Below are 12,700 nucleotides of genomic sequence, written 5' to 3'. Positions count from 1 at the left end.
AAGGTGGTGAAGATGGACCGAGACATGACCAAGGTCTGTCCCTCACGGCTTCCAGATACTCATATTCTGTATATATAAAAATATGAATGTAGGAATTATGGTTCCAGGTTTCATTACACTCCCCCCCCCCCCCCCCCCCCCTCCTCCCCTCAGAGTGGGAGCTGTGAGGTGGTCACTGAGGATGCGGTGGCCGCCCTGCGTAAGGCCACTAAGTGGGCGCAGTCGGGCCTGATCGTGAGCGTGGGGCCCCCTGTGGAGGCTGCGGCCCCCGAGACCGCCGGTGGGGCCACCACCGGGGACAAGAAGAAGACCGCGCAGACCACCGTGTGCCGCGAGCGCAACTCCGACCTGGCGCGGTGAGAGAGGCCCCGCCCACTTACACAGCCCCCCACCCCCACATAGACTTACACTGCTGGAGGGTTTTTCCCCCGACTGGGCAGTTTTTACCTCATGCATTTGCTGTTCTTGGGCTCTGGCATGGTGTTTCCCTTCTGTTGTCTTTGTGACAGTCCCTGGTCCTCTCTGAATGTCTCTGTTCCTCTGTGACGGTCTCTGTTCCTCTGTGACAGTCTCTGTTCCTTGTGAATGTCTCTGTTCCTCTGTGACAGTCTCTGTTCCTCTGTGACGGTCTCTGTTCCTCTGTGACGGTCTCTGTTCCTTGTGAATGTCTCTGTTCCTCTGTGAATGTCTCTGTTCCTCTGTGACGTGTCTTTGTGACGGTCTCTGTAAAGACGCTGCGCTCTCTCCCGCAGGTCTGACCCGGTACGGCCCTTCATCAGCGGTCACGTGGCGAACAGTATGGCGGCCGAGGTCATCGCCCTGCTGCACGGCCTGCTGACCGCGCCCGAGTCCAACACGGCGCAGATCTGGACCTCCACCGCAGAGAAGGTGGGGGCGACCGCACGTAAAACAAAGACAGTCGTGCATCCAGCAAAGATGCACAACTGTAAACAAAAAGCTTATGACGGAGGTCGTAACAGTGTATCAGCGACATTACAGCGGTGCAAGTATCAGTGATGTAATGATGATGATGTAATGCTGGTGTGAGTATCAGTGATGTAATGATGATGATGTAATGCTGGTGTGAGTATCAGTGATGTAATGATGATGATGTAATGCTGGTGTGAGTATCAGTGACGTAACGCCGGCGCGTTGGCCCAGGTGCTGTCGCGGGCGCTCATGTTCATCCCCCAGCTGGGCCGCTACGCGGAGAGCATCCTGGAGAACGGCAGCAGCAGCGGCAGGAAGCTGGCCAAGCTGCAGGCCATCGGCAGGCAGGCCGTCGCTGCCCTCTGCGCCCTGGGCGGCTTCAAGGAGACCATCAAAATCGGCTCTGAGGTCCAGGTACGTCCCCGCAGAATGGGCTCTGAGGTCCAGGTACGTCTTCTCAGAATGGGCTCTGAGGTCCAGGTACCTCTTCTCAGAATGGGCTCTGAGGTCCAGGTACCTCTTCTCAGAATGGGCTCTGAGGTCCAGGTACGTCTTCTCAAAATGGGCTCTGAGGTCCAGGTACGTCTTCTCAGAATGGGCTCTGAGGTCCAGGTACGTCTTCTCAGAATGGGCTCTGAGGTCCAGGTATGTCCCCACAGAATGGGCTCTGAGGTCCAGGTATGTCCCGGCAGAATGGGCTCTGAGGTCCAGGTACCTCTTCTCAGAATGCGCTCTGAGGTCCAGGTAGGGGGTTGGTAACTACTGCCTCAGAGGTGTCCAGTCCAGCGTCTGCAGGTTTTTGTGATTTATTTTCATTGGCAGACAGTTTATGACTTGGAAACAAGGTGCTTAATTTAACAACTTCAATTAAGCACATCAATTAAATTTTACACCTCACTTAAATTAAGCACCTCACTCCAGAAACACCCCAAAAACCAGCAGATACCTTCCAGGTCGTGTGAAATCCCTGGCCTACAGGAGCTGGGGATGGAAGTTGAAATTTGAGATCAGAGTCCTGCTTTGTGATGAGCTTCTCGTCTTAAAAAGAGCCAGTAAAGCCCAATTCACTCAGTAAAAAGAGTTTGTGGCCGTAACACGTAGAACAGATAAGCAATTTGTCCGTTATCAGTAGAACCACTTTGCGATAACATCTCTGTCGGTTGTGATTTGTTTCTCTTGATCACCATAATAAAGTTAATGGCTTTCTCCCACAATCATATCAGTTACTTGGCAGGTTTCGAAGAGTCCTGTCCAAAGCAAGCCTCCTGGAATCTGTGAGATTCTTAAGTACAGAACTTGTAACTACGTGCTTATTGTAGCATTTTTATTGAAACTGTGAGAATTCGAACTTCACCTGAATTCATTTTTGGCTGTATATTTTTAAAAACTGTCCCATCCACTTTGCAGAGGGTTACTGCAGTGTAGTCCGATCGCCCTGGCAGAGATCTTAGGATCTCCCACTGCATTCTGGGAACCATCCTCAGTGAGAGAGATAGGCCCGAGACCTGGCAGCGTACACGTTGGTCTGGTTCCCAGGTTTCCCGCAAATTAGATTTTTATTTTGACATGCCTCTCTATTCCACCACTTCCTTGTGTCTCATAGTATGAAGTGTGTTTACTGAGTTGATGTGATTGGTTGGAAAATACTGGTTATGTCTCTGACAAGGGTGGGGTTCTCACCCATGACACACAGGTTTATGCAGGAATTTAGCAGAAGCCAAGCCTAGCTGTGGTTTAGATGGACAGCTGAGCTTATTACACACTGCAGTTAGACAGACATGTGAAAGGGCAGCCTGGAGTCTCGTGGCTTAACTGGGACCCAGAAGGTTGGTGGTTCAAGCCCCAGTGTGGCTACAATAAACTGTTGAGCCTTTGAGAAGAGCCTGCTTCGTCTAATCTGTAACTGTAAATGGCGTTGCATCAAGGCGTCAGCTAAATAACTGTGATGCAATTTTTGTGAACTGATCACACACTGCAGTTAGATGGTGAGGTGAACTCATGACACTCTGTGGTTAGATGGCCCTGGTTACCTGACCTCACTCACACCTGTCTCCCTTCCCCAGGTGTTGGGTAAAGGTGTGTTGGGCAGCGTGGGTGTGGTCATGTCCATTAACGAGCAGGAGGGCATCGCCACGGTGAAGTTCCCGTCCTGTGAGTACCGGAAGACCTGCAAGGCCTCGGACATCCTGACCGTGCCCATCTCCCGCCTCTGCACACCACGTTCAGAGGTCAGTGTGTGCGTGTGTGTGTGTGTGTGTGTGTGTGTGTGTGTGTGTGTGATGTCAGTCAGTAATGTGTGTATGCGTGTGTGTGCGTGCGTGTGTGCGTGCGTGCGTGCGTGCGTGCGTGCGTGCGTGCGTGCGTGCGTGCGTGTGTGATGTCATTCAGTAATGCGTGTATGGGCGTATGCGTGTGTGCGTGTGTGCATGCGTGCGTGCGCGCGCGCGTGCGTGATGTCATTCAGTAATGTTAAAAGTGTGTGTGTGATGTCAGTCAGTAATGTGTGTATGCCTGTGTGCGTGTGCGTGTGCGTGTGCGTGTGCGTGTGTGTGTGTGTGTGTGTGTGTGTGTGCGTGTGTGTGTGTGTGATGTCATTCAGTAATGTTAAAAGTGTGTGTGTGAGGTCAGTTTAAAGTGTTGGGGACTCAGGGGTGATATTTCCCATTTCTCTTCCCTTCTTTTTCTGTGTAAAGTGTCCTTGAGAAATCAACACGGTACTGCGGCACTGTAGTAACAGGCTGATGTGGCTAAAATACAGCCGCAATGTTTCTGGAATGTTCTCTGGGTATTGTAGCCAGCCTCTGACCCCTGACCCACGCCCCCCCCCTGCCCCATCCCCCCCCCCCCTCCAGGCCCTGCCCCTGTACAAGCTCTCCATCACGGAGAAGGTGGTGCAGGCGGTGCAGTCCATGCTCCTGCCACAGGAGGGCAGTCTCTCCATCCACACCTCCCTCCCGGCGTCTGGGGACGGCTGCAGTCCTGTCATGGCTGCCGTTCGGCTGCTGGCTGAAATCCGCACCAGGTGAGCCTCGCGCTGCATTCACAGGACCCTCGCCTCATACTGGGTTCACAGGACCCTCGCCTCGTGCTGGGTTCACAGGACCCTCGCCTCGTGCTGGGTTCACAGGACCCTCGCCTCGTGCTGGGTTCACAGGACCCTCGCCTCACGCTGGGTTCACAGGACCCTTGCCTCGTGCTGGGCTCACAGGAGGCTCGCCTCGTGCTGGGTTCACAGGACCCTTGCCTCGTGCTGGGCTCACAGGACCCTGCTTCGCTTCCTGTCATGTCCCAGATCCCCCTGCTGCTCTGTTGTGTCCCTGACCAGTGCGTTTTTACGCCCCCCTGCAGGGCGTGTCTGGTCATGGCCCAGCTCCTGGAGGACAGCTCCTTCTGTGAGGAGTTCATCCAGCAGTGTCCGGCTGCCGTGGAGGTGCTGAACCTGGTGGCCCAGGAGTGCAGCCCAGGTGAGATGGGATGGATTGGATACTGACTGATAGTGGTGATGTAATCCTGGCCTTTAGCTGTGGTTTGCTTGTGGTTGGTTGGTGTTGTTGATTGGTCAGGTTTGTTGTTTGATTGGTGTTGTTGATTGGTCGGTGTTGTTGATTGGTCGGTGTTGTTGATTGGTCTGTGCCGTTGATTGGTCGGTGTTGTTGATTGGTCGGTGTTGTTGATTGGTCTGTGCCGTTGATTGGTCAGTGTTGTTGATTGGTCGGTGTTGATTAGTCAGTGTTGTTGTTTGATTGGTGTTGTTGTTTGATTGGTTGGTGTTGTTGATTGGTCGGTGTTGTTTTTTGATTGGTCGGTGTTGTTGATTGGTCAGTGTTGTTGTTGTTTGATTGGTGTTGTTGTTTGATTGGTCTGTGTTGTTGATTGGTTGTTTTTCTCTGCAGGAGAGCGGTTGGGCGTGGTGGAGGCGCAGTGTGAGCGCGTGAGGATGCTTTATCGGGACTGTGCCCGCCCCCCTCCCCCTCCCCTGCAGACGGACAGGAGACAGGTGGGTGTGGTCCTGCAGTGTAGCATCATTTCTGCTGAATGCCTCAAACTTAAATGTGAAATGAAGAGGAACCCTGCACACTACTGCTTTAGATAGATAGATAGATAGATAGATAGATAGATACTTTATTCATCCCGTGGGAAATTTAGCTTTATTGAACTATATGCAATCACAACATGATACATATGATACGTGTATACCTCACCTGATGAACACCTGAGTGTTTAAACATGCCTGTAGCCTAGTGGCTAAGGTGCATGACTGGGACCTGAAAGGTTAGTGCTTCAAGCCCCAGTGTCAGATCCACACAGCTGTTGGGCCCTTGAGCAAGGCCCTTAACCCCGCATTGCTTCGGATAAAAGCGGCAGCGAAATATTAAATTGAATTAAATGGAATGAAATTCCAGCGCCTACAGAAACGCTGGGATGTGCTGATCCTTTATCGAATTAAAAATTTAAAATCAGTTTGGGCGTGTGCCGAGTGCCTGTGCCGTAAGCGTGTTCTTGGCGTGTTCCCTCCGCCCAGCCGAAGGAGATCACCTGGAGCCCGTCGCGGGTCTTCCCGCCGGTGCGCGCCTGCATGTTCTCCTCCCGTCTGGCCTCCGTCACCTTCCTGGCCGACCCCAGCGTGGGCGGGGGTCTCCCACGAGGCACCTTCATCTACGCCACCTCACCTGTGCCCGTGCAGGTAAGCCTCCTCCTCCTTCTCCGACCTTTCCACGGTTTTATTAACAGTAACAAGGATACGTTTAGAAATAAACAGGAATACATAACAATGCCTGTTAATTAGAATGATAATATTTGTTATCTCACATTTATAATGTTTTTAACATTTATAAGGTGTATAGATGCTATAATGGTAATGATGCTGAAGTAGCCAATAGAAAGCCGCTCTCAGGTCAGCTGATCCTGTTTGCTCCGCCCAGGCTCCCTCGTTTTACTGGGAGATCGAGGTGGTTTCCTACGGCGACTCGGACGACGACAGTGGACCAATCGTGTCGTTCGGATTCGCCACCGAGGCTGAGAAAAGGGACGGGGCCTGGACCAATCCCGTGGGGACCTGCCTGTTTCACAAGTAAGCCCCGCCTCCTCTTCTGCCACACCCACCTACCTGCATTCCCCTGACCCCTGCTCTCTCTCTCGCTCTTTCCCACCTTTTCTTTCCTTTTTACGTATTTTATGTAATTTATGTATCTACTAATTGCTCATTACTAATTACTCGAATTACTTGAACTTTTTTCCAATTAACCAATCACATAGCTTTAAAACTGCTGCACACCTGTTAGCCTGATTAAAGCCTTTGGGGAGGTGTCATTGTTATGCCCAACTCTCTGCTGACTGACCCCTGACCCCTGACCCCTCCTCTCCACAGTAATGGCCGGGCGGTGCACTATAATGGCTCCAGCCTGCTGCAGTGGAAGAGTGTCCGGCTCGATGTGGCTCTGCTTCCGGGTGAGTGCAGGAACCCCACCACTCTACGATCTGTAGCTGGAGTGCAGGAACCCCACCACTCTACGATCTGTAGCTGGAGTGCAGGAACCCCACCACTCTACCATCTGTAGGAGGAGTGCAGGAACCCCACCACTCTACGATCTGTAGCAGGAGTGCAGGAACCCCACCACTCTACCATCTGTAGCGGGGGTCATCAAATCAGGGTCCTCGAGGGCCCTGTCTACGGCTGGGTTTCCACCCTCCCTTTACCGAGGAGTCAGGTGTGAAGACAGTCTGGCCAATCAGTCTGGGTCTTATTCTTCAGTTTATTACCCAGGAGAAAAGAAAACCAGGGATGGATTTGGATTTGAGGGTCAGATTTGATGATCCCTGATCTGTAGCATTTCCCCCCCACTGAACACACTCACTGTAGAGGCTCCCTTCTGCATGAGTCAGAGACTGTGACTCCTGAACTCCCTTACCCATAAGACCCGCGTTGAGTGGGTATGGGACTGTGTGACTCCTGAACTCCATTACTCCATACAATCCATCTTAGGTGTTACTCATGAACCTGTGTGACTCCTGAATACTGCTGAGCGTCGCCTGATTGGCTGCCTCTCTGCCCTCAGGTGACGTGGCCGGGATTGGCTGGGAGCGCTCGGAGGGCACGCCCCCTCCCCCCGGCCAGGCCCCTAAGGGGCGGGTCTACTTCACCTACTGCGGCCAGCGGCTCGGCCCCTTCCTGGAGGATGTGGCGGGGGGCATGTGGCCCCTGGTGCACATCCAGAAGAAGGTGGGGCTTGTCAATCAATCACTGTCAATCAACTATCCACTGTCAATCAATCTGTCTTCAGTCAGCCTGTTAGTCAGTCTATCAGTCAATCAATCAATCAGTTTGTCATCCAGTCTGTTCGTTAGTCAATCAGTTGTTCAGTCAAACAATCAATCAGTCAGTTTGTCAGTCTGTCAGATATTGAATCAGTCAGTCCTTTGTGTTTTAGCGTTTACATATAAGCCTTCTTCAGTACGTAAAGCCTTTGGTTTAATTTGGAAAATATCTTTCATTTGAATAGAACAGAGATTCATTCCATATCCATTCAGAAAGAGAGCTGTAAATGGCTCTTTTCTGCATCAATCGTGAGTGAGAGTTTTAGTATTTTCCGCTCAGTGAGGTTTATGATTGGCGTTCTCCTCGTGGTTTCTCCAGAACACAAAGATCCGGGCTAACTTCGGCTGCCGGCCGTTTGCGTACGCGGAGGGCCAGGCTCACCGGAACGCGGCGGACCTGTGCCCCGACCTCGCCGAGGAGATCAGCGCCAACTTCGAGGTGCTGCCCTTCGCCATGGCGTCCGACAGCGACAACGACGCGGGAGCGAGCGTGGCGTCCGACTCCGGCTCCCACGGCCCGCCCTGCCGCATCGCTGCTGTCGCCGCCGCCCAGCAACGTGAGCGCCCACCCGCCAACTCGCCAGCCCCAAATCCGCCCACCCGCCATCCCACCATCCCACCATCCCGCCCACCCGCCGTCCCGCCGTCCCGCCATCCCCCCGTCCCGCCCACCCGCCAGCCCGCTATCCCGCCATCCTGCCCACCCGCCAGCCCCAAACCCGCCAACCCGCCATCCTGCCCACCCGCCAGCCCCAAACCCGCCAACCCGCCATCCCCAAACCCGCCAACCCGCCAACCCACCGACCCACCGACCCACCATCCCGCCAACCCACCATCCCGCCAACCCGCCAAAACATCACACCGCCATCCCGCCAAAACATCACACCGCCATCCCGCCAAAACATCACACCGCCAACCCGCCAAACTGCCAAACCACCACACCGTAAAACTGTTAACCGCAAACCCACCAAAACCACCACCATCTTTAACACTGAGAATATGGAGCTGTGCTCCCAGGGGGTCTGTAGAATTGTGGCATCGTCTTTTTTTTTTTTGGGCTTTGCTCTTGCTCTGACGCCATGGCAGCAACCTTGTTTTTTCTTTCTTTTCCTTCCCGCCTCGGGACAGAGTACAACACCGATGCTTCCTGCCACTACAAAGTGGAGCTGAGCTACGAGAACCTGGTCACCTCCGGGCCCGACCCCCACCCCCCGCCCATCGCCGACGACGAGAGTGACGACGAGGACGATGACGATGTCCCCAGGGTGAGCGTGAACGTAGCAGCGGCCATTTTGAACTGGCCTTTTCTGCTTCTGCTTCAGAGGTGCTATAACCACTGTGCTCTCCTGTAGTTACTCAGTTTCTCCAGAGGGACTCTGAGCTGTAGCCCCTCTGCTCTCCTCTTGTTACCGAGTTTATCCAGAGGGGGCGCTGTAACCCCTATGCTCCTGTAATTACTCACTTCCTTCAGAGGGGGCGCTGTAGGCCCTCTGCTCTCCTCTAGTTACCCAGTTTCTCCAGAGGGGGCGCTGTAACCCCTCTGCTGTCCTGTAGTTACCCAGTTTCTCCAGAGGGGGTGCTGTAGCCCCTCTGCTCTCCTGTAGTTACCCAGTTCCTCCAGAGGGGATGCTATAACCTCTGTGCTCTCCTGTAGTTACCCAGTTCCTCCAGAGGGGATGCTATAACCCCTCTGCTGTCCTGTAGTTACCCAGTTTCTGCAGAGGGGGCGCTGTAACCCACTCTTCCTCCTGCAGGAGGATCACTACGCCCTGCTGGTGAAGGCCTGGGAGACCAAGGTGTTCCCCACCATCCGCCGCCGCTTCCGCAACGAGGCCGAGAGGAAGTCCGGTCTGGACCAGATCAAAGGGGCCCTGCAGCTCGGTAAGGGGACTTCATCCTGGGAAGTCGTGAAAAAGTCACGGAAATCACTCAAATGTTGAGAGATTCCAGTGCAATTCCTCAAATTAAAAAAAAAAAACCTTCACCCCCATTTCAGAAAAAAAGAATCAATCTCACAACTGTAAAGCACAATTGTTATGATATGTTTGGAAACTTTAGTTCAGTTGCTTTGTACTTCAAGAGAGCAGATGTGATTGGCAGTCAATGTTTTAGAGTAACTCCTTTGGGCCTACCACAGCAAAGCTGGCGGTGACCTAACGCCCTTGTTTGGCCGTACTCTCTGCAGGCATGGTGGACATCGCCCGTCAGACGGTGGAATTCCTCTATGAGGAGAATGGCGGGATTCCCCGCGACCTCTATCTCCCCACCATCGAAGACATCAAAGACGAGGCCAACAAGTTCACCATCGACAAAGTCCGCAAAGGTACCTTACGGAGCACTTTAAATATATTTAGCATGCTGTTTTACAAGGCTGCTTGTGTCGACAGGACACTCCTGGGGCTGCTGGGAGTTGTAGTTTGTAGAATAAACTCCAGACACACTTCCGCTTCCAGAGCCCTGCTTGTGTCTACCCTAAAGCAGAACCCAAGGGCTGCTGGGAGTTGTAGTGTGAGTTTATGGGCTGCTGGGAGTTGCAGTTTGTGGGATAAACACCAGCCTCACCTCTTTCCGTAGCCCTGGTCATGTCCACCCTACAGCAGAGCCCTGGGGCTGCTGGGTGTTGTAGTTTTCAGAGGGTAAACTCCATAGCTCCTCCCGTATCTCTATATCGATAACCCCTCACCCCCCTCTCTCCTGCAGGTCTCACGGTGGTCATCCGCTGTCCTGACAGCAACAACACCAACAGCAGCACCGGGGGCACGGCGCTGCCCAAATTTGCCATCCGCGGCATGATGAAGACCTTCGGCCTGCACGGCGTGGTCCTGGACGTCGACTCGGTGAGACCGGAAACGCCAAACTCACCATTACATACGCATCCGTTCACCAGGCCTGGGTCAAACACCTGGTGTATTCATAGTGTATTCATAGTGTATTCATAGTGTATTCATAGACGGTCTATTGACGGTGTATTGACAGTGTATTGCTCTCTCTCTGCTCTCAGCTGAACGAGCTGGTCCAGGTGGAGACGTACCTGCGCAGTGAGGGGGTGCTGGTGCGGTACTGGTACCCCATCGAGATGCTGGAGCGCCCCCCGGCTGGGTCCCGCAGAACTGCAGCCAACGGCCTGGTGTCTCTGGACAGCAGCAATATCCAGATACACAGGTAACATCCACACACCTGTATGTATGTATATACCTGTACACCCAGGTAACATCCACACACCTGTATGTATGTATATACCTGTACATTCAGGTAACATCCACACACCTGTACATATGTATACACCTGTACAAACAGGTATTACTCACACCTGTGCATGCATGTACACCCAGGTAACACACACCTGTACACCCAGGTAACATGTGCACACTTGTGCCGACGTATACACCTGTACACACAAGTAACACGCATACCTGTGCATACGTATACATCTGCACACAGGTAACGCACACTCTTGTTTGCATATACATCTGTACTCTCAGGTAATAAACACACCTCTGCGGTCCTACATAGGTAACACACACACTGCAGACAGTGTGCAGTGGTACCTGTACCTGTACAGGTGAGGTGTGTTGGCGTAGTGAGTGACTCTCTCTCTCTGTTTCAGGGAGCTCCTGAGGTGTGAGGGCGCTCTGGCTCGGCTGTACTGCCGCATGGCGCTGCTCAACATCTTCGCCCCCAAAAACCCGCACACCTTCACTCGCCTGTTCCACATCCCCGCCATCCGCGACATCACCCTGGAGCACCTGCAGCTGCTGTCCAATCAGCTGCTGGCCCCGCCCCTGCCAGGTAACCGCACTTCCTGGGTGGATTTGGGTGGGACTAGAGAAAGCATGGGAGGCACTAATGGGTGATTGAAGACATTGCTAGAGTCTGTCATCGTGATAAGTGTGCTTAGGTTGTCTTGTCATTGTTGGCATCCTATTACAACACCTAACTAAGTTTGACCATGTAACTCTTTTCCATGGGTTTACTCTGTACACATGATAAATATTAAGTTATTTATAACCCATTTCCTTTGTAATTAACACAGTGTTCTCTCTTTCTTGCTGGCACCTTGTGTTTGGTCTAACTTTGTGTTGTGCGATAGGGTATTGACTCTGACGATCAGTTGAGACTCGTTTTGCGTCAGGGCTGCTCACTGCATGAGCCTGTGTGCTCTCTCCATAAGAGTGTGAGCTGAAAGCCAGACCGTAAAATTGAGTTTTTACAGTGCTGCAGTTTGTTGGTCAGCCTGAGCTCAGATACTTCCACACACACTCTAAAGATGCTCCTGAGTTTGTTGTGGGTCAGTCACAAAGGATGTTACTCTATCAGTGTTGGAATATAAAACTTTTTTTTAAAACCTACATGAACAGGGTCTCAGTGTGTGTGCGCTGAGTGCAGTTCCCTCTCTGTCCTGCAGATGGCACCATCAGCTCCAGCTCCATCCTGCTGGCCCAGTCTCTGCTGAATAACCTGCAGGGCCAGACCTGCTCGCCCACAGAGCTGTTCTACCAGGGCAACGCCCAGCCCATCCGTGAGTGGCTGACCGTGGCCATTACCCGCGCCCTCCACCAGGGGGAGGAGAGCCTGCTGGAGCTCACCAAGCAGATCTGCTCCTTCCTGCAGGTACAGTCATGTTCATAAAATACACTACATTGCTCTCACTTACATTACACTCAATTACCAATTACATTGCACTACATTACATACATTACACCCAATTACATTACACTACATTACAAAAAACTACATTACACTCAATTACATGACACAAAACACCGTTTTACGGAAAACTGTATCACACTCAACACTGCTTTACATTACGTTCAGCTACGTAATTGTTTTGGATTCACATACTTTTCTAGGCTCTACTGAGCTTGTCTGGTGTATTGGAACCTACAAAATACTCTACAAACCCCACCTTCTGATGCTCTTGATTGGCTCAGTTGCACCAGGCAAGATCAAGATTGAGCACAGACAGTGCATCCAAAACAGTTGTAGTTGACCCAGGTCAGATTGCATTGCACTACATTACTCTGTTTTACATTACTGTTCTATAACATGTTCATAATCAGGAAAAGGCCACAGGTACTGATCTACAGGTATGCTACAGGTACTGTGCTTCAGGTATGCCCCTGGTACTGCACTGTATTTGTGCTGATTTATCTAATCTTGCTCTTGCTGTGCAGAACCCTCCAGAGCAGTTCACCTCAGAGGAGTTCCCCGTCTCGGAGTCAAAGGTCAGCATGGACGTCAACTTCCCCGGGGCTGCCTTCGTGGTCGTCTCCTGCAAGGAGAGCCAGCTGGGCTGCCGCAAGGAGTGAGTGTACTCTGGCTACGCTAACCATGCTAACCTCGCTAACCAGGCCTTACTGATCATGGTAACAGGGCTATGCTAGCCAGGCTTGCTGATCATGCTAACAGGGCTCTGCTAACCAGGCCTTGCTGATCTTGCTAACAGGGCTGTGCT

At 52.4% G+C, this 12,700-nt stretch overlaps 1 protein-coding gene across 5 annotated transcripts in view; it reads left to right on the top strand.

Moving 5' to 3' along the window:
• Positions 1-12,700, top strand: part of LOC133140237 (probable E3 ubiquitin-protein ligase HECTD4) — a 70,652-nt gene that overhangs the window by 42,709 nt on the left and 15,243 nt on the right. For all 5 annotated transcript variants that reach the window (XM_061259954.1, XM_061259953.1, XM_061259952.1 and 2 more), the window contains 21 exons: positions 1-33; positions 154-356; positions 753-888; positions 1,162-1,344; positions 2,994-3,158; positions 3,783-3,952; positions 4,279-4,394; positions 4,824-4,927; positions 5,453-5,614; positions 5,853-6,001; positions 6,299-6,378; positions 6,987-7,150; positions 7,565-7,802; positions 8,374-8,510; positions 9,000-9,126; positions 9,431-9,568; positions 9,946-10,082; positions 10,247-10,407; positions 10,853-11,034; positions 11,651-11,856; positions 12,420-12,550. The exon at positions 1-33 is cut by the window's left edge and continues 49 nt beyond it. In XM_061259954.1, the coding sequence (XP_061115938.1) occupies positions 1-33; positions 154-356; positions 753-888; positions 1,162-1,344; positions 2,994-3,158; positions 3,783-3,952; positions 4,279-4,394; positions 4,824-4,927; positions 5,453-5,614; positions 5,853-6,001; positions 6,299-6,378; positions 6,987-7,150; positions 7,565-7,802; positions 8,374-8,510; positions 9,000-9,126; positions 9,431-9,568; positions 9,946-10,082; positions 10,247-10,407; positions 10,853-11,034; positions 11,651-11,856; positions 12,420-12,550 (3,122 nt within the window). The remainder of the gene's footprint in view (positions 34-153; positions 357-752; positions 889-1,161; positions 1,345-2,993; positions 3,159-3,782; positions 3,953-4,278; positions 4,395-4,823; positions 4,928-5,452; positions 5,615-5,852; positions 6,002-6,298; positions 6,379-6,986; positions 7,151-7,564; positions 7,803-8,373; positions 8,511-8,999; positions 9,127-9,430; positions 9,569-9,945; positions 10,083-10,246; positions 10,408-10,852; positions 11,035-11,650; positions 11,857-12,419; positions 12,551-12,700) is intronic.

Source organism: Conger conger, chromosome 11, assembly GCF_963514075.1.
Source record: "Conger conger chromosome 11, fConCon1.1, whole genome shotgun sequence".
Classification (NCBI taxonomy): Eukaryota; Metazoa; Chordata; class Actinopteri; order Anguilliformes; family Congridae; genus Conger; species Conger conger.
Note: the sequence above shows the minus strand (reverse complement) of the source record. Positions and strands in the feature narration are given on the sequence as shown.